The sequence below is a fragment of the Schistocerca cancellata genome, chromosome 8 (assembly GCF_023864275.1).
Source record: "Schistocerca cancellata isolate TAMUIC-IGC-003103 chromosome 8, iqSchCanc2.1, whole genome shotgun sequence".
Lineage (NCBI taxonomy): Eukaryota > Metazoa > Arthropoda > Insecta > Orthoptera > Acrididae > Schistocerca > Schistocerca cancellata.
The window spans coordinates 265,416,960-265,444,951 of record NC_064633.1 but is presented as its reverse complement, the minus strand read 5'-3'; the positions used below and the strand labels follow the sequence as shown (position 1 = coordinate 265,444,951).

Below are 27,992 nucleotides of genomic sequence, written 5' to 3'. Positions count from 1 at the left end.
TCTTTTATAAAATATATTATAATAGGTGTTTTAACAATATCTGTAGATAACATCTGAGTTGTCATATACCAAATACAGCTTCAGTTATACATCAAAATTATTCCATAATATTTGTAATTAACCACACCTTGCTGAATGACATATGAATGAGGAAGGGATGAAGTAAAATCTGTTAAAAAAATTCCAAACAAACAACAACAAAAAATATAGAAGCACTTTTTTTAAAAAAAAAATTCTTCAGCAATATATACAAAACTCACTCAACTTAACAATCAACTGCCAAAGGCAGCAGAAAAAGACATATCACATTGAGTACATTCTGGCATACACTACATTTAGTATGGAATCACTGTAACCTGACACTGTCTCAGTACACAAAATGTATGGTAAAACAGTGTACTGGAGAGCAAAAGGCACATACAGTGACTATGTGACAGCACTGTTAAGTACAGAATATACATGACAAGCTCAGTTACTCCCTGCGGAGATTATCCAGTCGTGCCTGGAGATCGGCATCAGCATCCGATATAGGCCCTTGGGCAGCAGCTGCAGCAGCAGCAGGAGTTTTAGCTGCTGAAGCAGCAAGAGATCCTGATGCTTGTGGCAATCCTGATAACTGATCTGTCAGCTGCAATCCCAGTTCATCTAGCACTTGTGACACCACAGCCTCACTACAAGAAATGAGACAAAGTTTTTAACTACAATACCTCGGCAAATTTTTCATAGTGACAAATCAAATTCAGTTATATTTATAGGGGAAAGAATATCAATAAATCTTAGCAGTAAGATTTTGTTTTCGAAGCAGTTAAAACTAGCATATTACTTCCACTATTAGTTTGCTTATTGTCCCTATAATACAAAATTTCTATTCTTTTAGAAAGTTTTATATTTGTTCCATGATAAAAAGTGTCAGGTTTTCAGTTCATCCCTATACCTAACCATATTATCTGTACAATTTAGGTCACCAAAATAGACATCATAATCAGGCTACAAAGTTTTTCCCACAGGAGTCCTTGGATAAAAAAAATTCTCAGTTAATTTTCCCATCTCAAATTTTAATAATATGGTAATACAAGTTCTCTAAAACACTCGAAGAAAAAAAAAAAAAAACTTGCAAAGTCTGGTGACAGTGATGGACCATCTCGATCAGTGACTTCATAATAAGTTTCAGTGTTTAAAAGTATCTGGTTGTCAAAGTGTGTAAAAGGGAGACAAACAATCAGCCATTATCCTTTCTTAACTTCAATGTATTTGCCCCTGATGCCTTCTTAAACAGAGAGACTATGTTAAGACTGACCACTACTTTACTTGGGCCTATTCTCATCTGCTTTATTGTTTCTACAAACATTTGAGAGTTTGTAACATGAAGTTCACAGTAACTGATCATCGGTAAAAGTTATAGGCCAGCCTGCTTGTAGAAGAGCAATGGTACTAACAACTGTTCTCAGTGGTATGTCTTCTTTATTAATTTTTAGTTAACCCTATAGTCTGTATGGTCTAGAGCTTATGACCTTAAATTCTTGACACATTTGTCAGAAAGCTGATGTCAATTTTGCCATGAAAGATTTCAAGGAACTAGTGTTGAATGATGTTCCTCTCTGTTCATCCAGCTTCTTCTGCTACGTAAACAATACAGTTTTAATTTGGCGATATGGCAGTGAGGCACTGCAGTAGCTTACCAACTATACAAAAATTGTACACCCAAAGATTAGATTTACAGCAGAAACTGAACATTACCTTTATTAGACGTGTTGACACATGAATAGCAGATTGACATTTAAGCTATTCCATACATCGAAACCAGGCAGATATAGACATTTATCCCAGCCCAGAAGACAGTTGTGTTGAACATCTAATATTCTGAGCCAGGACAGTTTCAGACAAGGATCATCTCAGCTTCATGGTTAATCATCTGATGATGGTATTAAGATAAAATGGGTGTTCATTCTACGGCTTTATTCAGTTTTGTCTACGAAACTAAGACAAGGTACAGTTCAATCAAGCTAGGAGGGCCAACATATAATACAGCCTCCATTCCAAAGTCCAAAAAACAGATTAGGGGAAGTCTTAAAGAGGCAAAGAATCACACTCATCTTTCAACCTCCGAGAAAAATTGAAGACATGCCTTGAGAGAGGAGTGGGACAATATCCCCCAAGGACTCATCAACAGTTTGATAGGTGCAAAATATGCATTATTGTCTGAGTGCATATGCCTTACTGAGAGTCTGATATCGACCTTTATGTTGTGAGTTTGATCTGTGTCAAACATGAACATTATTCATACCCATAATCCTGCTTTCCCATGTGGTGAAATCTGGGCCACTTTTCCATTATAAATATACCGCTCCACCTCTATTATGTATGCCACATGTTTCATGTCGTCCACCATTGACTATGCTTATTCTTGTCCAACAATGTCTCTGTTTCTTAGCAACCATCAAGCAGTATATTCTGTGTTAGTAAGGGAACAATTACACGAAGCAGTCTATTAAGGACTATTCCCCATCCCTGTGCTCAACATTACCTTAGCTCAAGTATAGTAATTTCAAAATTATCAGCAGACCACTATCTGACAACGAAACACAAGCTTATGTTTCAATAAACAACGATTCTGATCCATGCTTGCAGCTACTGGGATTGTGTGACAACTTTGAGCAGACACACCAGTTATGCACTTAGTGTTGCATGGAAGAGATTGCTTCACAAAAGAAGGTCACAGAAAAGACATTATACAGTTTACTACCTGATATGAGTGCTGGCAATGTAAACGATGCTGAGCTGTAAGTGTAAACATAATCTCTGTGAATAGAGCCAGCAAGCAGCATTATGTGGTGTCATAATGATGTAAGCCAGCCAATAAGATACCACCCTCTATGTATGTGTGGTGAGCCTCACCAGTTTACTGACAGTCCAACTAAGCCCCTGATGACAATGTAGGCTACCATCCCATGCTTTCAAAAGCATGGGATTTGGAAGACAGAAGACATAATGAGCAAAAAATGACCTTATACCTTACAATGGACAATGAAAGAAAAAACAACATCAATCAAATTTAACCCCTCCTTATGAATACAAATTTATGAGGAAGAGACAATACTGCAAGAAAATTCACATTTGTCATAAATCAATTATGTATTTTAATATTTAAAATCATCTACATAGCTGCTCAAACCTGAAGGGGAAAAAGTGAACAAATATCTCTCTGAGAATTTCTGGTTGATGATGTCATAAGAAACTTCTAATAAAGTACTGATGGGAGGATTTCACATTATTATAATGACTTTTCTATCCTCACGGCTGAAACATACTACCCAATAAGCAGTAGCTTAACCATGGTCTTTAAAAATCAATGATTTATGTGGAATAACTAGCTGTTTCCACCCACACATCACTGTGGCTCAGACTGGTTTAATGCAAAAGAAATAACAAGAAAGCACATGTTTCTGATATGTATGGGAAATGGATTACACCCTAACCTCCCTCTCCCTCTCATTCTTGTCCATCTCCTCCTCCCACTTTCTATGTCAATCTACTTCCCCTTCCCCCTTTCTCTCTCTCTCTCTCTCTCTCTCTCTCCGTCCATCTCCTCCTTTCCACTTCCTATGTCCATTACCTCCACCCCATCCGACCAACTCCTCTTCCCCTCTCTCTGACCTTGACCCTTTTTTACAGTTATTGCAACTTCAGATTCTGTTGTAGTATTCTAATCCCATGGCGATAATTCATTAATACAACTTTTCGGTTTACTAACAATGTTTCCAAAAAATATTGTTTATATGTTTAGAAAAATCTATTACAGTAATATGCAAGAATTTGAAGTAAATTGGTTGAGCACTTTTTGAGATTTTTAGTAACAATTTGTCCACTTTATATATTACATATTTATTTACATATTACACACATTAACAAATTAGTGCATAAACATGTGCAAGTTCAAATGCGAAGCTGTGTTGAAATTTCAAAGCAACCGTTGAAGATCTTTCAGAGAGTTAAGATTTTGCACAACCAAACGTTTCGTTTCTTATTTATGTTTCTTTTAAATCTCTTATCTCTGAAAGTTGTTCACCGATTTCTTTGACATTGTGACACATTGTTTCAATCAAATGTGTATGTTCTTTATATATATATATACAGGAGCTCCATACCATACCATACCATATGGCACTCCAGTATGTATATAAAAACGAGTGTATTCAAATGCAATGTTGTGTCTCAATTTTAAAGGCATCGGTATAGAACTTTTGGAGATTTAAAATTTTGAGCAAACAAATGTGAGATTTTTGCTAACAATGTATCCCTTTCTGTATTATTTATGTACTTATAAATCATATGGTGCTGCAGTAGGCATATAAAAGCACACTCTTATTCAAAAGCAACACCGTGTCAAAATTTCAATGCTATCATTGAAGAACTTTCGGGAATATATGATTGTGAAAAAACATACATTTATTCATATAAGCAATACACTTTGAAATGCTAAGTATTTTTAGAAATATGTGATTACAAAGCCCCAAAAAATTAAATTACAATACTACATTAAAAACAAATAATCCCCTGAGACTTTCTTTTTTTTCAGGTAACACATAATTACCTAAGAATTATAGGTTTTCCAAAAAAATAGCCACCCTGTACATTAACATATACAAATAAAATGCTTCCACTTAGGAAAGTAATAGAATGGTATTGCTGTTACCTACAACTTAACTAATAAGTGATACTTTCTTCATATTGTTGTGTCCCCCAGAAACAAATATCTGTGCTAATCATTAACTGCTATTAATGGGACTAACAAACAATTTTACAAAGAAAATGCAATTACCTCTCTTCCTCATCTTCATCTTCCTCCATTGCATCATCAATGGCATCATTCATCATTTCCTCTTTCATATCCATAATTTCCGACTGCTTCTCAAATTCCTGTAATATCCTCTGGATCTGTGGCAAGTTCAGCTGCCTAATTGAAAAATAACATCAATAGTAACAAAATATGAGGATAAGACATTAATTAATTACACCATATGCAACAGCACAATACCTGTTCATATTCTGCATTGCTCTGGTAACACCTTTCATTGCCTGAGCCATTGCATTCTGTGATCTCAATGTCTGTATCTTCAATGAAACAGCCTGGATATTTGCTTTCATTAACATAAACTTTTTTGTGTACCTCCGTGTCCTCACAAGATCTTTTGCCATTATCTTAACAGCATCCTGAAACAGTTTTTTGGACTATATTAGAAGAAAAAAAAAAAAAAAAAAAAAAAAAGTAAATATTACAGATGTAGGTTTGAGTTACAACACATAGCTTTTTGAAATATAAGATGTGTCATTTGATCTCCACCGACTTCAAATCTTAGTAGTATTCTACATCTGCATCTACATCCATACTCCGCAAGCCACCTGACAGTGTGTGGCGGAAGGTACTATGAATATCTCTATCGGTTCTCCCTTCTATGCCAATCTCATATTGTTCGTGGAAAGAAAGATTGTCGGTATGCCTCTGTGTGGGATCTAATCTCTCTGATTTTATTCTCATGGTCTCTTCACAAGATATACATATACAGGAGCACCATACCATACCATACGGCACTCAAGTATGTATATAAAAACGAGTGTATTCAAATGCAACGTTGTGTCTCAATTTTAAAGGCATTAATTCTTAATTTCTTTGCGTGTTTTCAGGTACTTATATTGTTTAATTCATAAATTTCGGACGTATTATAGTATTTGAGAGTTGTAGCATTGTGCTTTAGTACCTGAATAGTGTAAATTCGCGTAGTCATCTGTCTTCTGTTTTTGTTTTGAACGGCCAGTGTCGGTTGGTCATAGCCAAAGTGCTCCCTGCTGCCATTGGATAAGCAGCTGTCAGCAGCAAGTCGTATACTCTTAGCTCACTTATTTGTTACATAGTTTAATTCTTAATTTCTTTGCATGTTTTTGGGTACTTGCATTGTTTAATTCATAAATTTTGGGCGTATTATAGTATTTCAGAGCTGTAGCATTGCGTTTTAGTACCTGAATAGTGTAAAATTGCATAGTCTCCTTCTGCTGCTGAGCAGTGTGTCAGCAGTGCAGAAGTAGCAGCATTACTGCATTTACTAGGCAACCTTGTATTTTAATAACCGTTTAAATTTTGTGTTGAATTGTTTGTGCTCTCTGTAAGTTAGTTCAGATGTTCTTTGCACAATAGTTTTTAGCATGGATATGGACAGCGACTGCTGTGTTCGGATGCGGGCTGAGTTGGCATCCCTTCGCTCCCAGCTTCAGGCAGTGTTGACTTCGGTCACACAGCTTGAGGCTGTTGCCAATGGGCATCACGGTGGGGGTCCGGATGGGGGTTTGTCGGGGACGGCCAGCTCGTCCCACGCATACCCTGATCAGACTATGGCTGTGGCTGCCTGGGATACTGCCCAAATTGAGGCTGACCCCTCACCCGTGGTAGAGTTGGAGGTCGTCTCGCGAGGTGTGGCAGGGGGCGAAAGACATTCCGGAGGGCTGAACGGAAGGCCTCTCCAGTTTGCCTGATGAACCGGTTTCAGGCTCTATCTCCGGCTGATACTGATCTTCGGCCGGACATGGCTGCTTGTCCTGTTCCAGAGGTTACCCCTCAGTCTGCAAGATCCGGACGGTTGCAGAGGGTGGGATTACTGGTAGTTGGGAGCTCCAACGTCAGGCGTGAAATGGGGCCCTTAGGGATATGGCAGCAAGAGAGAGGAAGAAAACCAATGTGCACTCTGTGTGCATACCGGGGGGAGTCATTCCAGATGTGGAAAGCGTCCTTCCAGATGCCTTGAAGGGTATAGGGTGCACCCATCTGCAGGTGGTTGCTCATGTCGGCACCAATGATGTGTGTCGCTATAGATCGGAGGAAATCCTCTCTGGCTTCCGGCGGCTATCTGATTTGGTGAAGACTGCCAGTCTCACTAGCGGGATGAAAGCAGAGCTCACCATCTGCAGCATCATCGATGGGACTGACTGCGGACCTTTGGTACAGAGCCAAGTGGAGGGTCTGAATCAGAGGCTGAGACGGTTCTGTAACTTGCACCATAGGATGGTAGGGTTTCGGGTTCCACTGGATAGGTCAGGAGTCCATTACACACAGCAGGCGGCTACACGGGTAGAAGGGGTTGTGTGGCATGGACTGGGCGGTTTTTTAGGTTAGATGGCCTCGGACAAGTACAGAAAGGGCAACAGCCTCAAAGTCAGGACATGCGGGGACCAAGCAGCAATCGGCATTGTAATTGTAAACTGTCGAAGCTGCATTGGTAAAGTACCGGAACATCAAGCACTGATAGAAAGCACCAAAGCTGAAATCGTTATAGGTACGGAAGACTGGCTGAAGCCAGGGATAAATTCTGCCGAAATTTTTACAAAGGCACAGACGGTGTTTAGAAAGGACAGATTGCATGCAACCGGTGGTGGCGTGTTTGTCACTCTTCAGTAGTAGTTTATCCTGTAGTGAAGTAGAAGTGGATAGTTCCTGTGAATTATTATGGGTGGAGGTTACACTCAACAACCGAGCTAGGTTAATAATTGGCTCCTTTTACCGACCTCCCGACTCAGCAGCATTAGTGGCAGAACAACTGAGAGCAAATCTGGAATACATTTCACATAAATTTTCTCAGCATGTTATAGTCTTAGGTGAGGTTTCAATTTACCAGATATAGGCTGGGACACTCAAATACTGAGTGCACTATCTGAAAATTACCTCGAGCAATTAAACAGGGAACCGACTCATGGAGGAAACATCTTGGACCTACTGATAACAAACAAACCCGAACTTTTCGACTCTGTAAGTGCTGAACAGGGAATCAGTTATCACAATGCCACTGCAGCATCCCTGAATATGGAAGTAAATAGGAATATAAAAGAAGCGAGGAAGGTTTATCTGTTTAGCAAGAGTAATAGAAGGCAGATTTCAGACTACCTAACAGATCAAAATGAAAATTTCTGTTCCCACACTGACAATGTTGAGTGTTTATGGAAAAAGTTCAAGGCAATTGTAAAATGTGTTTTGGACTGGTACGAGCTGAGTAGATCTGTGAGGGACGGGAAAAACCCACCGTGGTTCAACAACGATGTTAGGAACTACTGCGAAAGCAGAGAGAGCTTCACTGCAAGTTTAAACGCAGCCAAAACCTCTCAGACAAACAGAAGCTAAACGATGTCAAAGTTAGCGTAATGAGGGCTATGTGTGAAACGTTAAGTTAATTCGAAAGTAAAATTCTATGTACCGACTTGACAGAAAATCCTAGGAAGTTTTGGTCTTATGTTAAATCAGTAAGTGGCTCAAAACAGCATATCCAGACACTCCGGGATGATGATGGCATTGAAACAGAGGATGACACACGTAAAGCTGAAATACTAAACACCTTTTTCCAAAGCTGTTTCACAGAGGAAGACCGCACTGCAGTTCCTTCTCTAAATCCTCGCATAAACGAAAAAATGGCTGACATTGAAATAAGTGTCCAAGGAATAGAAAAGCATCTGGAATCAATCAACAGAGGAAAGTCCGCTGGACCTGACGGGATACCAATTCGATTCTACACAGAGTACGCGAAAGAACTTGCCCCCCCCCCCCCCCCCCTTCTAACAGCCGTGTACCGCAAGTCTCTAGAGGAATGGAAGGTTCCAAATGATTGGAAAAGAGCACAGGTAGTCCCAGTCTTCAAGAAGGGTCGTGGAGCAGATGCGCGAAACTATAGACCTATGTCTCTGATGTCGATCTGTTGTAGAATTTTAGAACATGTTTTTTGCTCACGTATCATGTCATTTCTGGAAACCCAGAATCTGCTCTGTAGGAATCAACATGGTTTCTGGAAACAGCGATCGTGTAAGACCCAACTCGTTTCATTTGTTCATGAGACCCAGAAAATATTACATACAGGCTCCCAGGTAGATGCCATTTTCCTTGACTTCCGGAAGCCGTTCGATACAGTTCCGCACTGTCGCCTGATAAAGAAAGTAAGAGCCTACGGAATATCAGACTAGCTATGTGGCTGGATTGAAGAGTTTTTAGCAAACAGAACACAGCATGTTGTTCTCAATGGAGAGATGTCTAGAGACGTTAAAGTAACCTCTGGCATGCCACAAGGGAGTGTTATGGGACCATTGCTTTTCACAATATATATAAATGACCTAGTAGATAGTGTCGGAAGTTCCATGCGGCTTTTCGCGGATGATGCTGTAGTATACAGAGAAGTTGCAGCATTAGAAAATTGCAGCGAAATGCACGAAGATCTGCAGCGGATAGGCACTTGGTGCAGGGAGTGGCAACTGACCCTTAACATAGACAAATGTAATGTATTGCGAATGCATAGAAAGAAGGGTCCTTTATTGTATGATTATATGATAGCGGAACAAACACTGGTAGCAGTTACTTCTGTAAAATATCTGGGAGTGTGCGTGTGGAACGATTTGAAGTGGAATGATCATATAAAATTAATCGTTGGTAAGGCGGGTACCAGTTTGAGATTCATTGGGAGAGTCCTTAGAAAATGTAGTCCATCAACAAAGGAGGTGGCTTACAGAACACTCGTTCGACCTATACTTGAGTATTGCTCATCAGTGTGGGATCCGTATCAGGTTGCGTTGACGGAGGAGATAGAGAAGATCCAAAGAACAGTGGCGCGTTTCGTCACTGGGTTATCTGGTAAGTGTGATAGCGTTACGGAGATGTGTAGCAAACTCAAGTGGCAGACTCTGCAGGAGAGGTGCTCTGCATCGCGGTGTAGCTTGCTGTCCAGGTTTCAAGAGGGTGCGTTTCTGGTTGAGGTAACAAATATATTGCTTCCCCTTATTTATACCTTCCGAGGAGATCACAAATGTAAAATTAAAGAGATTCGAGGGTGCATGGAGACTTTCTGGTAGTCGTTCTTCCTGCAAACCAGACACGACTGGAAAAGGGAAGGGAGGTAATGACAGTGGCACGTAAAGTGCCCTCCGCCACACTGTTGGGTGGCTTGTGGAGTATAAATGTAGATGTAGATGTAGAGGGAGCAATATACTGCTTGACTCCTCAGTGAAGTTATGTTCTTGAAACTTCAACAAAAGCCCATACCGAGCTACTGAGCGTCTTTCTTGCAGAGTCTTCCACTGGAGTTTTTTCGATCATCTCCATAACACTTTCGTGATTACTAAATGATCCTGTAACGAAGCGCGCTGCTCTCCGTTGGATCTTCTCTAACTTGTCTATCAACCTTATCTGGTACGGATCCCACACTGGTGAGCAGTATTCAAGCAGTGAGCAAACAAGTGTACTGTAACCTACTTCCTTTGTTTTCGGATTGCATTTCCTTAGGATTCTTGTAATGAATCCCAGTCTGGCATCTGATTTACCGACAATTAATTTTATATTGTCATTCCATTTTAAATCACTCCTAATGTCTACTCCCAGATAATTTATGGAATTAACTGCTTCCAGTTGCTGACCTGCTATATTGTAGCTAAATGATAAAGGATCTTTCTTTCTATGTATTCGCAGCACATTACACTTGTCTACATTGAGATTCAATTGCCATTCCCTGCACCATGTGTCAATTCGTTACAGATCCTCCAACATTTCAGTAAAATTTTCCATTGTTACAACTTCTCGATATACTGCAGCATCATCTGCAAAAAGCTTCAGTGAACTTCCGATGTTATCCACAAGGTCATTTATGTATATTGTGAATAGCAACGGTTCTACGACACTCCCCTGCGGCACACCTGAAATCACCCTTACTTGGGAATGACATGCTGCATTCTGTTATCTAGGAACTCTTCAATCCAATCACACAATTGGTCTGATAGTCCATATACTCTTACTTTGTTCATTAAATGACTGTGGAGAACTGTATCAAACGCCTTGCGGAAGTCAAGAAACATGGCATCTACCTGGGAACCCGTGTCTATGGCCCTCTTGAGTCTCATGGACGAATAGCGCGAGCTGGGTTTCACATGATCGCCTTTTTTAAAACCCATGCTGATTCCTCTAGTGTAGATTTCTAGTCTCCAGAAAAGTCATTATACTCAAACATAATATGTGTTCCAAAATTCTACAACTGATCAACGTTAGAGATATAGGTCTATAGTTCTGCAGATCTGTTCGACGTCCCTTCTTGAAAACGGGGATGACCTGTGCCCTTTTCCAATCCTTTGGAACGCAACGCTCTTCTCGAGACCTACGGTACACCACTGCAAGAAGGGAGCAAGTTCCTTCGCGTACTCTTTGTAAAATCGAACTGGTATCCCATCAGGTCCAGCGGCCTTTCCTCTTTTGAGCGATTTTAATTGTTTTTCTATCCCTCTGTCATCTATTTTGATATCTACCATTTTTTGACAATCTAGAGAAGGAACTACAGTGCAGTCTTCCTCTGTGAAACAGCTTTGGAAAAAGACATTTAGTATTTCGGTCTTTAGTCTGTCATCCTCTGTTTCAGTACCATTTTGGTCACATAGTGTCTGGACATTTTGTTTTGATCCACCTACCGCTTTGACATACGACCAAAATTTCTTAGGATTTTCTGCTAAGTCAGTACATAGAACTTTACTTTCGAATTCATTGAATGCCTCTCGCATAGCCCTCCTCACACTTCATTTCGCTTCGTGTAATTTTTGTTTGTCTGCAAGGCTTTGGATATGTTTATGTTTGCTGTGAAGTTCCCTTTGCTTCCTCAGCAGTTTTCTAACTCTGTTGTTGTACCACGGTGTCTCTTTCCCATCTCTTACGATCTTGCTTGGCACATACTCATCTAATGCATATTGTACGATGGTTCTGAACCTTGTCCACCGATCATCAACACTATCTGTACTTGAGAAAAAACTTTTGTGTTGAGCTGTCAAGTACTCTGAAATCTGCTTTTTGTCACTTTTGCTAAACAGAATGATCTCCCTACTGTTTTTAATAATTCTATTTATGGCTGAAATCATCGATGCACTAACCGCTTTATGATCGCTGATTCTCTGTTCTGCGTTAACTGTTTCAAATAGTTCGGGTCTGTTTGTCACCAGAAGGTCTAACATGTTATCGCCATGAGTCGGTTCTCTGTTTAACTGTTCAAGGTAGTTTTCAGACAATGCAATTGAAACAATTTCACTGGATTCTTTGTCCCAGCCACCTGTTATAAATGTTTGAGTCTCCCAGTCTCTCTCTGGCAAATTAAAATCTCCACCCAGAACTATCAAATCTACGGCAAATCTATGCAAAATATTTTCCAAATGTGCCTTCAGGTGCTCTGCCACAACAGCTGCTGAGTCAGGGGGCCTATAGAGACATCCAATTACCGTGTTTGAGCCTGCTTTAACCAAGACCTTTACCCAAATTATTTCACATTTCAGATCACCCTCAATTTCCTTCGATACTATTGCACTTTTTATCGCTATAAACACGCCTCCCCCTTCACTGTCCAGCCTGTTTTTGCGGTATACATTCCAATCTGAGTTTAGAATTTCATTACTGTTTACATCTGGTTTAAGCCAACTTTCTGTCCCTAGTACTATGTGGACATTGTGAGCGTTTATTAATGAGAGCAGTTCTGGGATCTTTCTACAGACGCTCCTGCAGTTTACTATTACCACATTAATATTGTTATTTCCTGTCGTGTTTTGCCTACTACTACCTTGTTGCGTCTCAGGAGACATCTTGTTGGGCCTAAGGAGGGAATTCTCTAACCTAAAAAACCCACATGTGCACTCCACACGTACTCTGCTACCCTTGTAGCCAGTTCCTGCGTGTAGTGCACGCCTGACCTATTCAGGGGGACCCTACATTTCTCCAACCGATAGCGGAGGCCGAGAAATTTGCACCCTAGATCTCCGCAGAATCGTTTGAGCCTGTTTCAAGCCCTCCATCCAGCTCCAAAACAGAGGACCGCCATCGGTTCTGGGAACAATACTACAAATAGTTAGCACAGATTCCACCCCGCGAGCGAGACTTTCCGCCTTCACCAACTCCGCCAACCTCCTGTATGAACTGAGGATGAACTCTGAACCCAGACGGCAGGAGTCATTGGTGCCAACATGAGCAACAATTTGCAGTCAGGTGCACCCAGTGCTCTCTATCACCGCCGGCAGGACCTCCTCCACATCTTGGATGAGACCCCCCGGCAAGCAGACAGAGTGAACTCTGGCCTTCTTCCCCAACGCTATTTTCCTAAGGGGCTCCATCACCTGCCTAACATTGGAGCTCCCAATCACTAATAAACCCTCCCCCCGTGTGCCTGCTCGGACCTTGCTGAAGGAGCGGCCACATCTCCACTCACAGGCAGAGCAGGTGATGCCGCACGGCTAGCCTCCACATTAATCCTCCGCCTCATGTGACGTGAACACCGCTGAACCCGCCACTGCCCTTGGGGAGAGGGTGGCCCAACCGTGCCCGGTGCCTGTGAAGATGTCTCGACAGCAGGGACCGTGGGTGAAGCATGTAACACCTGGGGTGTACCATGTGACGCACCAGACTCCCCATTGCCGCTACACTCCGAGACCGCAGCCTGAAGACGGCTGACCGCGGCCATCAACATGTTCAGCTGTTTGCGAACAGTGGCCAGCTCCTCCTGTGTCCGTACACAGCAGTCACACATCCTATCCATCCTAAGAAATCAACAATTTACTGTAGAGTGTTAATCAACTTTTAACTAGACTGCTAATTCACTAAAGGTGGCTGATAGCTGACTAAACTGTGGTTACTAGACATTTCTTGCTGAAAACAATGAAAATAAGCACTACCTGTCTCTGGACTGTATTCAAAACAAATACGAAATCTATTGAACACTATTACTAGTACTTGAAAACTGACCATAGTAATTTCAACGGTTATAATTAAGTTACTTTTTATCATAAACATTTTGTACACAAGAGTACACAGAACAAGTACTATCCGACACAGATATTCCTTGCCTAATAAGTGATATGCGGAAGGGAGGATCTTAATTCTACTAATTTAACTAACGAACTGTGGGTAAATCTGCATATATACATATGTGTAAACTATAACAGCTCTCTCTCTCTTTCACATGTGTTATCGTGAAAATTTGATAGCCTTTGGACCGTCCATATCACTAGCTTCTGATGAAAGTAGTAGTTCAGGAAGAACTGGATTCTTTACAATCACACAGGGAAAATGAATAAATTCTATTAAGTTTATGGGCAATGACTACTGTAGCTAAGAAGAGAAAAGTGAGTCTCCATTGCAACAGTGATTTAAAACTAATTATTTATGTACAAGCTGTTGTTGACACATGTATTATTCAATAACCTGAGTTTTTATCAAAACTAACTATTTTCTGTGATAAATGTTACAGCAGTACATACACATCTGCTTTTAAATCCACAATTTGAGTGGCATGAACACAGTCTTACACAGTTAAAACTCATGGAGGAAAAGCTACAACCGAGAATAATGGCATAGAAATTGATTAGCAAAGTGTCAACAGATACTGGTATGTTCCAGCAGTAGCACTTATACAATCCAGTCAAATATGGTCTACAGCCAACGTCAAGATCAAGGGAATGATGGAGTGGAAGGACCCAATCTGAAGTCCACCAATATAGGAAATAACACAATTAAGAAACAATACCAAAGTGAAATTAAGTGAAGGAAGAGTGGATCATCCTCACAAGAAGTGTGGCTTGCCACACCAGCAGCAGTTGTGAAATGAGGTGGTGATCTCCATTGTTGTGTTGCTATCATTGTTTCCAATAAATCATAAAAATAAATATCCCTAGCTATTAAAATTCTTTCCCCCGACATATGCACACAGGGCTGGAAGTGTCACAGTGCAAGCTTCATGTGAGGTGGTACAAAACAAAGCTGAGCAAAGCCAATGGTCATGTACTAAGTCCATATGAAGAGTCAGGATGGAGAGCTCTCGAAAATTGGTAGCATATGTTTGCAATTCCGGGGGTTAGAATTACAGATATCAGTCAGCCTTGGTGTATCACTGGCAGGCACTAGAATGCTAATGTCTTCTACCAGTATGTTTCAGGATTGAGTGCAAGCAGCAGGAAAAGGCAAAGGCTCACGCGTGATTTCTCAAGTTATATGAAAATCTCACACACTATAATAATGTCCAAGGTACAATGCACTGCAGGTCATCTGCTGTATGCAGCAGCAGCAGCAGAGGGACAGTAGTAGTAATAGGGGTGGTGGTGGTGTGTAGATGGCCACGGCGGTGGCAGCAGCAGCTGCAGCAACAGTATGCATGGGATGACCAGAGTAGGTAACATGGCAAGATAGCCTTTTATCATATTTAAATTTATTTAATTTAATAAAATGGAACTGTGATACCTTTCTCATTTCCTCGTCATTTCATATCTGGGCTTCCCAAAGACAATGACACATGTTTGATGTCAGCAAGTCAATGACACATGTTTCATGTCAAACAGATAGTGTGCAAAATGTAAACGAACTGGGGATATGGTACTGATTAATTCATACATCATCTACATATACATACAATTTAATACCCAATTACAGTTTTCTGTCTATATGTGAAGGCTAGTCTCAGGAACTGCTGTTGGAATTTTGGTATGGTTTTCATTAATAGACAGACAGTTTCATGAGAAAAGGTTGTGTACAAGGTCTGTTCAAAAACTTCCAGGACTTCGTCCACAATTTTTTTCTGTGCTTACCTTTTACTTATTGTGTATGGTCTCCTTCGAAATACTCTTGTCCACGATTGATACACTGTTCCCAATACCATTTCCTCTTCTGGAAGCAGCCTCAGTATTCCTCTTGATGGATAGTGCGAAGCACAGTCAGAAAATTTTCTTTCATCTCTTCTATTGCTGCAAGTCTTTGTCCTTTCAAGTGGGTTTTTCAACTTTCGAAATAATAAAGAAAATCTGATGGAGCCAGGTGTGGAGAGTATGGAGGATGAGGCAATACAGTGATTTTATTTTTTGTGCAAAAGTCACACACCGACAGCAATCAATGTGCGGGTGCGTTATCATGATGCAAAAGCCATGAATTGTCTCATCATATTTCAGACCATTTCCTTCTCACATTTTTTCACAGGCTTCACAACACATCCCGATAATACCATCAATTAACAGGTTGTCCCTGTGGCTCAAATTCATCATGAACCCATCTTTCAAAAGTCAAATAAAACTATCAACATGGCTTTGACATTTGATCTGACCTGATGAGCTTCTTTCGGTCTTGGAGAACCCTTCTTGAGCCATTGTGAAAATTGAACCTTGTCTCAATGTCACAACCCTAAAACCACCATCTCATCATCAATTATGAGTCTCTTAAGGAACATCTCATTCTCATTTGCATTTGTATGATCGAAAAGCTCTTCACAAATTGCACAGCGAAGGTCTTTCTGGCTTGACTAATGAGCCGAGGGACGAACTTGGCAGCAACACAATGTATTCCAAGATGCTATGTCAGGATTTCACAACATGATCCAACTGAAATGATACATTTTTTTGCAATCTCTTGGACAGTCAGTCTTAGACTGGCACGCACAATTTTGTTGAAGTTCCTGACATGAGCATCGTCGGTACATGTCAAAGGGCATCCTGAACAAGGGTCATCTTTAACTTCCATCTGGCCACTTTTAAATTATGTGAACCATTTGTAACACTGAGTACGGCTTATGTACTTGTCACTGTAGGCTTTTTGCATCATTTGGTATGTCTCTGCGAAGGTTTTATTCACACAAAACTTAATGAAGATGTGTTGCTCCTCCAACTCTGGGGATCTCAAAATTCGCAAATTGTGTGACACAATGTTCTACTCAATACAATACTGAACAATAACTAACAGACATACAACAATTAAACTTCCGGCACTTACACATTAAACACAGGCATGTGCAGGGATACTAACCGCATTTCACTCTTAACACACCACTGGTGTGAGATTATGAATGTTCTGGAATTTTTTGAACAGACCCCCCCCCCCCCCCCCCCTATATAATAAATTATGCCAGACAAATCATCTGACCATATATACTCAGTGCTAGCCATGCGAAGCCAAGATTGTCTGCCAGTGCTCTATAAGTTCCATTACAAATGAGAGCCTTCAGGGATGTGGAACAAGTGAAATTATACATTAATTGGCAGAAACAGTCACTGCCGGCTGATTCTGTAAATTACAGCAACATCCAATTGTGACTAAGTGTACCGTTATTCACTTTGACAATATGTAAATTGCTTCTAGATTACTTCATAGCAGCAGAAAAATCAGGTACTTAGAAAAAAAATGAAGTGGGATGGGATGGATTTCCAATTTCCTCCCAGATATCTGCCAGTCAACTGTTAACACCTTTGCGTCACGGCACAAAAAAATGTATACCATGAGGAAATTATTTTCACTTGTAGTGTTCTGGTCTTGAATTTTACAGTACATTCTAAATTCACTCTTATCAGAGTTGCACTTACTATTAAGTAGGAAATGTTTTAGCATGTAATTGTAAGAGCTGCAACATTCAGTTATAAAATTTACATAATATTTCTAGTGCACACTTTTGTAGAATAAATACTTTTTATACCTTAGCTGCATTGTCCGGGAAGCCATAGGACAGTACTGAGTGATTGTATGCAAAGTAAGATAGCAATCAGACTTAATGTTATTACAAGTAGAAAAATTTCTAAGTGAAAAGCAGGCAGAATAGAACATATTCAAATGCAGGTGCCAACTCAGTTTATTATCTATTTGTATGCCTAGAAATTACGCACATGTAGTTTTATTTAGTGTGTGCCCTCTGTGCGTATTTTTAACTGTGTTGTGTGAAGATGCACACTCTAGTGATCCATGATTTACTCTAGTGATCCATAATTTTTGCTATTTTATGTAGGATAGGTTGGTGCTACAGTGTTCACATACTAGTACTGACAGTGTCAAGAAACTAGCTAAGCGCTAAATCCAATAATTTAGACTGCTGTGGCACAAGACTGTGTTTTGTATCTGCTACAACTGTCATTTCGTATAACATCTAGTTTCCCATTTCAACAGGAGTATATACTGCCTGCATCTGTTATAAATTTCTATAAATACTTTTCAAGCAGCAGCAGGAGAAGACACATAAAAAAAAGGTCTTACTTATAAACCTTTTGGAAAGAAGACCACTCATCGAAAAGCAGAAATGTTGAGTTGTCAATAGGCACACACAAAAAGACAGAACACTTGCTAGCTTTCGGGGTTATCCTTTTATGAGCTAGAGTAAAATGTGAAAAACACACACACACACACACACACACACACACACACACACACACACACACACACACACACACCTATGCCCCTACAAGATGCCAGCTGTGTGTGTGTGTGTGTGTGTGTGTGTGTGTGTGTGTGTGTGTGTGTGTTCTTTCTTTTTGTGCTTGCATGCCTATCAACAACTCAATGCTTCTGCTTTTTGGTGTGGTCTCCTTTAAGCCAAAAATGCTTACATCTACAAGAATTTATCACAATTGTCATAAATGTTTGGTGTTTTCTAGTTAGTGATTTTAGCCACAGAAAAAAGGCCCTAAGTACCTCACAGTCTAAAAAATAGAGTAATGATTGAACTAGATGTAGAAATGTTCCATATGTCTCATTTTTGCCATAACAATCACTTTGCACACTGTATAATTATTGCAGACCTGACTAAAGTACTCACATGTGCCAAAGAATGTTCAGGAATTTAAAGGATAAGTCTTTTGTGTGACAGATGGACTTGAATTCCCATAACGTAATGTGAAGACACAGGTGCTGCTAGAGCTTCGAAATCAAATGATAATAGCTAGAGCAGATACTTCTAAAGCCCACTTGTGATAGAAATCTGTTGGATCTAATACCTAACTGCAACCAATAAACCTGATCCCTTTGAGGATGTCAATGCTGAAACTAGCATCAGTAACCATGAGTTGGTTGAAGCAACAGTGATTACCTGAGTACAAAGAGCAACTAAAACAAGAAGAAAAAAATATTATGAAAAGGATAGACTGCTACTCACCACACAGAAGTATTGTGTACAATGAAAAGACTGCTTAACATTTAAGCTATCATGCAAAACCCACAGCGACTAGTGACAGCGGCCGTGTGTGTGTGTGTGTGTGTGTGTGTGTGTGTGTGTGTGTGTGTGTGTTTTCTATTTCTGAAGAAGACATTTTAGCTGGATGCTTGAATGTATTTCAGCTGAATGCTTGAATGTTTAGAAGTCTTTTCATTGTACCTGTCTGCAACTCAATGCTTTCTCTGTCTGCTGAATAGGAATCTACCCTTTTCACAATATTATCATTAAAACAAGCAGAATGCTTTACATCTTCAGTAAATCAGGTAAAGGCCAATAGTGTTGCATCCACGGGAAGAACTTGAAACATTTTGCTCTTGGAGGGACTCTTCTTGGTATACAGTCGCTATAAAGAAACTTCCAGAGAAACAGTGATGATAGTACAATGGAGAAAAATAAAGCACAGTAGTATAGATAGAGAAATGCTAAACTAAACATGTTTGGCTGTAAAAAGAAAAGCAACGTGTGGAGCCCCGAATGACTGCCATATTAGAATCTTATTAAATGATCTCTCACATGTCCCAAACAAATTACGGTCATTTTAAAGGTTGTCAGTGACAAAATTAGTTCTCAGACACTCACAGAAGGCACACAAACTGAAATTGAGGATAGCAAAGCAAAAGTAGAAACGCTGAACTCTGTTTTCAAATGTTTCTTTACAAGGTAAAATCAAAGAATACAGTTCCAGTTTAATTTTCGCACAACTGCAAAGATAAGCGATATACGTATTACCGCCAGTACTGTTGATAAACAGCTCAAATTTTCAAACCAGACCACAGCTCCAAGGTCAAGTGGAATCCCTATCACTTTCTTTGTAGCTGAGATAGTTCCTGTTTTGACGTAATACCAGCAGATTCCTTGGAGGGAAAAAAAAAAAAAAAAAAAAAAAAAAAAAAAAAAAAAAAAAAATGTGCCCAGTACTTGGAAGAAAGCACATGTAATAACCCCTCAATAAGAAGTTAAGCAGAAGTACTTCATAAAACTTAACTATCATCCAGTATCCTTGACATCTATCTGTTTAATAATCTTACAACATATCCTGAGCTCAAAAATGTAACGAGTTACACAAAAATGGCGGAATTATGTTGCACTTAAGACCACAAACGGCTATGTTTTAATAACTGTTAAGACTGATTTCAGCCGAATTATGCCCTCTTTAGATTTAATCCTAAATTACAGGACTTCTGCTGCCACTGGTGTCAGCTGGTGTGTAGAGTTACAAATAATGACAATGGCAGCAAAAGTACTGCACTTCAGGGTTACATCTGAAGATAGGCTAACTCAGTTGAAACAAGTAACTTTTTGAGTCATCAGTCTTCTGACTTGTTTGATGCAGCTCGCCACGAATTCCTCTTCATCTCAGAGTAGCACTTACAACCTACATCCTCAATTATTTGTTGGATGTATTACAATCTCTGTCTTACTGTACAGCTTTTGCTCTCTACAGCTCCCTCTAGTACCAAGGAAGTCATTCCCTGATGTCTTAACAGATCTCCTATCATTCTGTACCTTCTTCTTGTCAGTGTTTTCCACATGTTCCTTTCCTCTCTGATTCTGCACAGAACCATCTCATTCCTTGCCTTATCAGTCCACCTAATTTTCAATATTTGTCTGTAGCACCACATCTCAAATGTTCCAATTCACTTCTGTTCCAGTTTTCCAATAGTCCATATTTCACTACCACACAATGCTGTGATCCAAATGCACAGGAATTTCTTCCTCAAATTAAGGCTTATGTTTCAATATTATTAAAAGCAAAGTTGCTACTCATCATATAGCGGAGATGCTGAGTCACAGATAGGCACAACAAAAAGACACTCACAATTATAGCTTTCGGCCTTTAAGACATTAGTCAACAAGAGATGACACACATACACACACACACACACACACACACACACACACACACACACACACACATTGCAGTCTCAGGAAACTGCGACCACACTGCGAGGAGCAGCAGTACCAGTGCATGATGGGAGTGGTGACTGGGTAAGGAGAGGCTGGGCAGGGAAGAGGAGGGGTAGTATGGTGGGTGGGAGGTGGCGGACAGTGAAGTGCTGCAGGTTAGATGGAGGGCAGGGGAGAGGTGGGAAGGGGAGAAGGAGGGGAGGGGGGGGGGGAAGTAGCGCAAAAGGAGAGAAATGAAAAGACTGGGTGTGATGATGGAATGACAGCTGTGTAGTGCTGGGATGGGAACAGGGAAGGGGCTGGATGGGTGAGGACAGTGACCAACAAAGGTTGAGGCCAGAAATGTAGGATGTATTGCAGGAAAAGCTCTCAACTGCACAATTCAGAAAAGCTGGTGTTGGTGGGAAGGATCCATATGGCACAAGCTGTGAAGCAGTCATGGAAATGAAGGATATCATGTTTGGCAGCGTGTTCAGCAACAGGGTGGTCGACTTGTTACTTGGCCACAGTTTGTCGGTGGCCATTCATGCGGACAGACAGCTTGTTGGTTGTCATGCCTACATGGAAATCAGCACAGTGGTTGCAGCCTAGCTTGTATATCTCATGGCTGGTTTCACAGGTAGTCATGAGGTAAGGGATTTAGAAATGTCCATTCTTTTTCAACTATGCTGTCTACTGAGCTATTCCTTATTGGTGTATCCTCAGCATTAGAGAACTTCAGGCATATCTCGTTATTCCTTAGTACTTCTATCTGAATCTATATAGGCTCCTGGGTACACCTTACACCCCAGTATCAGATTTCGGAATCCCTGCCTGACCATGATATAGTCTAACTGAAATATCCCCGTATCTCAAGCCTTTTCCAAGTATACATCCTCCTCTTGCGATTCTTGAACAGAGTATTCACTATTATTAGCTGAAATTAATTACAGAACTCAATTAGCCTTTCTCCTCCCTCATTCCTTGTTCAAGCCCATATTCTCCTGTAACTTTTTCTTCTACTCCTTCCCCTACAACTGCATTCCCATCTCCCTATACGTACTGTATTCCCCTTTCAATATCATCATATATTTTCTCATCTCTTCACATTCAGCTTGCGACATCAGCATGAACACCTGAACTATTGTTGTTGATGATTCTGATAAGAGCAACCCAAACAACCCTATCACTGTACTGTTCACAGTAACACATTCTCTGCCCTACTTTCCTATTCATAACGAGTCCTACTCCCATTATGCCATTTTCTGCTGCTGTTGATATTACCCTATACTCATCTGACCAGAAATCCTTGTCTTCTTTCCATTTCACTTCACTGAACCCTACTATATCTAGATTGAGCCTTTACATTTCTGTTTTCAGATTTTCTAGCTTCCCTACCACAGTCCAGCTTCTGACATTCCATGCACCAACTCGTAAAACATTATCCTTTTACTCAATATTTTCCTCAATGTCATTTCCCCCTTGGCAGTCCCCTCCTGGAGATCCGAAAGGGGTAATATTATGAAATCTTTTGCCAATGGAGAGATCATCATGATACTTTTTCAATTACAGGCCATATGTCCTGTGGATACACTTTGTGTCTTTTTAGCGCAGTGGTTTCTATTGCCCTCTGCATCCTCATGCCATTGATCATTGCTGATTCTTCCACCAACATGAAGACCATGATTTCATAATCCCCAATTTTTTATATACAGTGTGGACCAGAAAACAAAATAAAGTCAGTATGAGAATCATTCACAAACTATTGCAGCAACAAAAATCAAAATACCATCAACATTTCTACAAGTTGATTAGAGATAGACTTCCTAGAATTCAGATACCTTCAGTTCTTTGGTTCTGATATGATGGTATCCTCATCATCTGAATTTAAACCAAGTCCAAACTTCTGAAATTAGTAAAACATGTTAATTTATTTTGAAAATAAGTTTAATGTGGTTTTTCTCAAATGAAATGTCAATTTCAGTATGGTGTCAAGGCAATACATAGGATTGCTGTGACACTTTGGACGCAGCTTTCTTAAACATAAGTAACTTAATTAGAGATAGTGTCTGGGACTACACTTAAATAGGTTGGGCTCTAAAACTTGTAGTTAAAGTTTTGCAAATACACGTGACAATATGGGGAAACCAAAAGATTCTTTGATCGCAAAGTTGTTTTTTCAATTCAGTAACTAGTTTCAATCATTATGATCATCAATCTGCCTCCTTAAACTTAGTAAAGGAAGCAAATAACATTTATAGCCATTACTGGCAAAGTCACACTGACAGTGTGCTAACAGCAGTGGAGAGATCTGAAGCTGATGATGATCATAACAATCAAAATATGTTATCGAATTGAATAAAACATTTGTGATCAAAGACTGTTTTTGTTTCAACTTATTCTCAAACATTGGATCGTTTTTATCTTCAAGGTGACCATGTCACTCCACGGTGAACATGTGTGAAATTATTTTAAAAAAGGAATACTCAAGTTTTAAGTGAAAGGGGGCGAAAATTAAAATGTGTAAGTGGAACCAGGCATAAAATTAAAGGAGCTGGAATATTAGTCAAATGAGAGGGCACCTAGAAGAGCACTGAGAGTCTATAAATAAACTGTAGGGGCACAGTCAGGAAAAAAAGCATAATCAAAGATTGTGCACTACCATCGGGTTTGCCCCAAGATGTCATCAAGATGGCAGAAGCCCCTATTTAGAGCAGGGGAGATAGTGTCAATCCCAACACGCGCAGAAGTGATATCAAAATGGTTCTTCACTTGATGCAACCATGAAACTCAATAGCAGTCAACAAATTAATTTTGGAGATGCAATTCCAGGTTCCATCATATTTTATATAATAACTTGCTTGTTATGACAGTATTCATTTCAAGGCAACAGCACTTTGAAGATTTGTCACACACACTTCACTCTCAGTACAATTTGTTATAATTAAACATTAGTTGATGACACACTGGCAGTCAGAGCCTTCAGGAGATTCTAAGATGAACAACGCTGTTGCTGAAAGTTGTATGTGTTCACTGTGCTCAAATGGTTGGAGATATGGAGCGGAAGGTAGTAGATTCCCATCCTGCATCATTTTGACAACACTTCTGAATAAGCTGGGAGTGAAACTAACTTCTACCTAATACAAGCTTATACAATATGGTAACCATGATATCATTTACCACACATTAGGATACAAATAATACAAAAATATTTAATTGCAGAAATTACGTGAAAATAACAGGACAGCCACAAGAATTAGGGTTTTTTGGCAGAGAGAAACTAAACCCTTCAGTCCAGAAAATCTATTCCACATTTAATCCTAAACAGCACAGAAATAACCTTTACTTCTGTTGCAACGAACTTGGGAACAATTCTGGACTATTACTTAGACTAGACTAAACTAAACAGACAAATGCAGTCTTTAAGAAGGTGTCAGCGTCACCTCATTGACTGCTACAGCTTAAAAACCAACTTGTAGAGTCACAAAAACCTCTCATTCTTAACCCTCCGACAGTCGCCCGTGTATCTGTGAGATACATGACCTACTTTTTCTCTAATATTACCGCAATGAACAGTGGTAACGGTTTGCTGGTCCATGACATCTTGTGTCATACCTTTCTTATTGCTTCACAGGAATTTCAGTCTTATCCCGATACTGACAAGGTCATAAATGAGTCAGGTGTGGGAACGTGTACTGTCCATATCTCTCAGATACAGCGCGCCTACTCAGGTAACGCTTTGTCGCCGCTAATGACTGCAGCTGTTGCATTGTTTGCAGCGTACGCAAGTCGGCAGATGTGGTGTTGTCTTCTAAATGAAGCAACGTTTCGTTGTAGCTACGTGTACTCTCTTTCAAAATGAGTGAACGATATGATCTAGAAAATCCTAAGCATTTGGAAGAAGTACATCGCCTTCTTCTCGACGACGAGGTATCCATTGAAGACGAAGATGATCTTGCAGAAACTGATTCAGAAACCAAAGATATACTCGAAACACGATCTGTAGACTCAGACACAGATCATAAATTTGAAGAAGAGGAAAATAATGAAGTGCAGGAAACTGATGAACATTACTATTTTGGTGAGTAGAAAAGACAATAAATATGCTTTCAGATGTAATAATAACAATATCTAATAATGGTGTAATGTACTTATTTTTTTATTTTAGGTAAGGATGGAACTAAATGGAGGAAAGTGCCTTGGAAAGCAACACAGACACGGCCTCATAATATACTAACCAAACTGCCTGGGGTAGTTGGTGACACAAAGAAAATGGTAACTGAAATTGACTGCTGGAGCCTATTCATCACTAATGATATCCTAGATTTAATTGTCGTCAACACTAACAGGTGTATAGCTGATCTAAAAGGAAACTTTGCTCGCGGGAGTAACTGCAAGGACACAGACGCAATCGAAATAAAAGCCTTTCTTGGCTTGTTATACCTTGCTGGTGTGTTCCGTGGTGGGCGACAGAATGTTCACGACTTTTGGACAGCAGATGACCTTGGTCTGAATATCTTGGGAATGACCATGTCCGAAAAACGTTTGCTGTTCCTAATAAGATGTGTTCGTTTTGATGATGGAGCCACAAGACAATAACGGCGCAAGACAGACAAATTAGCAGCCGTGAGGGAAATGTTCACCATGTGTTTGAATAACTGCAAGGCACATTACTCCCTCGGTCAGAACGTCACAGTTGATGAGCAGCTACCAGCATTTCGAGGCCAGTGTGGATTTCACCAGTTCACACCATCCAAACCATCTAAATATGGCATCAAAATTTTCTGCCTATGTGATGCCAAGCTTTATTATACTTACATCATGGAAATATCAGAATAACAACTCCGCCAAAGAAGTAGTTCTGAGACATGCCGAACCAATATATGGGACGGGTAGAAACATTACAGCAGATAACTGGTTCACTAGTTTGGAGTTAGTGAGAGAACTGCATAAAAGGAGACTGTCATTTGTAGGCACAATTAGAAAAAACAAGAAGGAACTGCCATCGAATTTCGTAGCACCAAAAAGTAGACAGCAATATGATAGCGTATTTGGCTACAGCAAGAATGAAACCCTTGTGTCGTATGTCCCGAAAATAGGGAAAACTGTAGTCCTCCTTTCAAGTATGCATCTATCGTTAAGTGAGGTTTCGGAAGGTTTAGAGAAAAAACCAGCAATTATTCTACACTATGACACCAAATCTGGAGTTGATGTAGTTGACGAACTCTGTGCAACCTACAATGTAGCTAGGTCAACAAGAAGATGGCCTATGGTGATTTTTTTCCACCTGTTGAACATTGCAGGCATCAGCTCAAGAGTAATTTTCTCGGGCAACAAGAATAAATACTCAAATCGGCGCGAGTACCTCAAAACTTTGGCTCTGACTCTACTGCAAGATCATCTCAAAAGAAGAGCTCTTATTATGACTCTACCTGATGAAACAAAGTCAATGCTAGTAAAGTACAAACCTAAAGAAAAGAGCAAGAAAATGCTGAACAATCCTTGGAATCAGAAAACAAGAAAAGAAAAAGGTGCCAGTCATGCTACAGGGAGACAAAAAAGACTTGTCTCAGCAAGTATACATGTGAAAAATGCGGTACACATCTTTGTTTGCAAAAATACACAAAAATAATTTGTGAACAATGTCTTTCTGTAGAGGGCAATCAGTAAAAAGAGACATGCTTTGATTAGTTCAATAATTTATTTGTATCTATAATAAAATCAATTTTTAAAAGAATTTCATGTACTTCTCCATTACAAAATGTCAAATATTTCTGTTAATTTGAAACTGTAATGAGATTGATGTGCACTTCTGTATTTGTAAAATCTGTAACAATAAAGGTAACTGCAATTTAAAACAAAAACAAAAGAAAAAGAACATGTAAACAAACAAAAAACCACAAAAATCGTTGCATGTATCCAAGAGATACATCGCGACTAGTGGCATCACGAAAGTTGACGCGCCTGCTGGAGGGTTAATTATAGTGGTACTATTATCCTCTGAATTTTACATGAGAGCTTACGCTAGCTGGAACTAGTGGTGAATATTATTCTGAATGTAGCGCTCCTCCATCCAAATAATTATCATGGTTACACGCTGATAAACATACAGATTATTATAACCTGTGTTTGCTCTATTGTCTTATCAAACACTGCACTCCCTCTCATTTACCTTCAACCCTCATACTACTATCTGAGCAGCACAGCAGAAATATTTGTTCACAACAAAGTACAATCCTCGCTGTACCGCTCCGTAACGCTGCCTTGTTCCCTAAATCATTTTGGAACACTCTTCTTCAGAATTTCAGAGAAATCAAAAGCTATTCAAACTCCAAAAAAACAGCTAACAGTCAACTATAGCTATTTCTTCCATATACTTGCCTGCATCTCACTCTCAACAACTCCCCCCCCCCCTTCCCCCCCCCCAAAAAAAAAGCATTTCAATCTTCTTCTCTTTCATGATCCCTTTCACTTCTGATAATTCTAAACATGGCTTCAAATGTGTGAAACTACTCAAACAATGGAAAATCCAGGATGGAACGCAACAATAGTATGAAAAGGATAGTTGCTACCCACAGACACACGTACACAACTCACACATACATGACTGCAGTCTCTGAGAGATGGAGCCAGACTGGGGGGCTAGGCTGTATGGAAGGGACTTCTTGGTATGGAATTGGTGGCAGCTCTCAAAGTGGAGGTACGGCTGGTGGTTGTTCCTGAACACCCAGAATCCCAAGCCCCTCACACGGACACCTTCATGATCTGCATCAAGGATGACACCCTAGCCACATTCCTCCAGAACCTCAACATCATCTCCCCCATTTGCTTCATCTGGTCCTACTTAACCCATCTTCCTTGATGTTGACCTCCACCTCAAAGATAGCTATATCAGTATTTCTCTCCATACCAAACCTGCCAACCACCAGCACCTCCACTCTGACTGACTGCTGCCACCCATTCCATACCAAGAAGTCCCTTCCATACAGCCTAGCCACTTGTTGCCGTCACGTCTGTACTGACGAGAGGTCCCTCTCGAAATGTACTGAGGGTCTCATTGCAGTCTTTGCAGATCGTAGTTACCCTCCAAATTTTGTAAAAAAAGTCAAAGTCCCACCATCC

General features: G+C 40.1%; 1 protein-coding gene across 1 annotated transcript in view; it reads right to left on the bottom strand.

The window, feature by feature from the left end:
- Positions 1-200: 200 nt before the first annotated feature.
- LOC126094568 (charged multivesicular body protein 2a) overlaps positions 201-27,992 on the bottom strand; it is a 36,731-nt gene continuing 8,939 nt past the window's right edge. The window contains exons 3-5 of the mRNA XM_049909024.1: positions 5,036-5,211; positions 4,820-4,954; positions 201-671 (exon numbers count right to left, since the gene is read on the bottom strand). Of these exons, the coding sequence (XP_049764981.1) occupies positions 473-671; positions 4,820-4,954; positions 5,036-5,211 (510 nt within the window). The 3' untranslated portion in view covers positions 201-472. The remainder of the gene's footprint in view (positions 672-4,819; positions 4,955-5,035; positions 5,212-27,992) is intronic.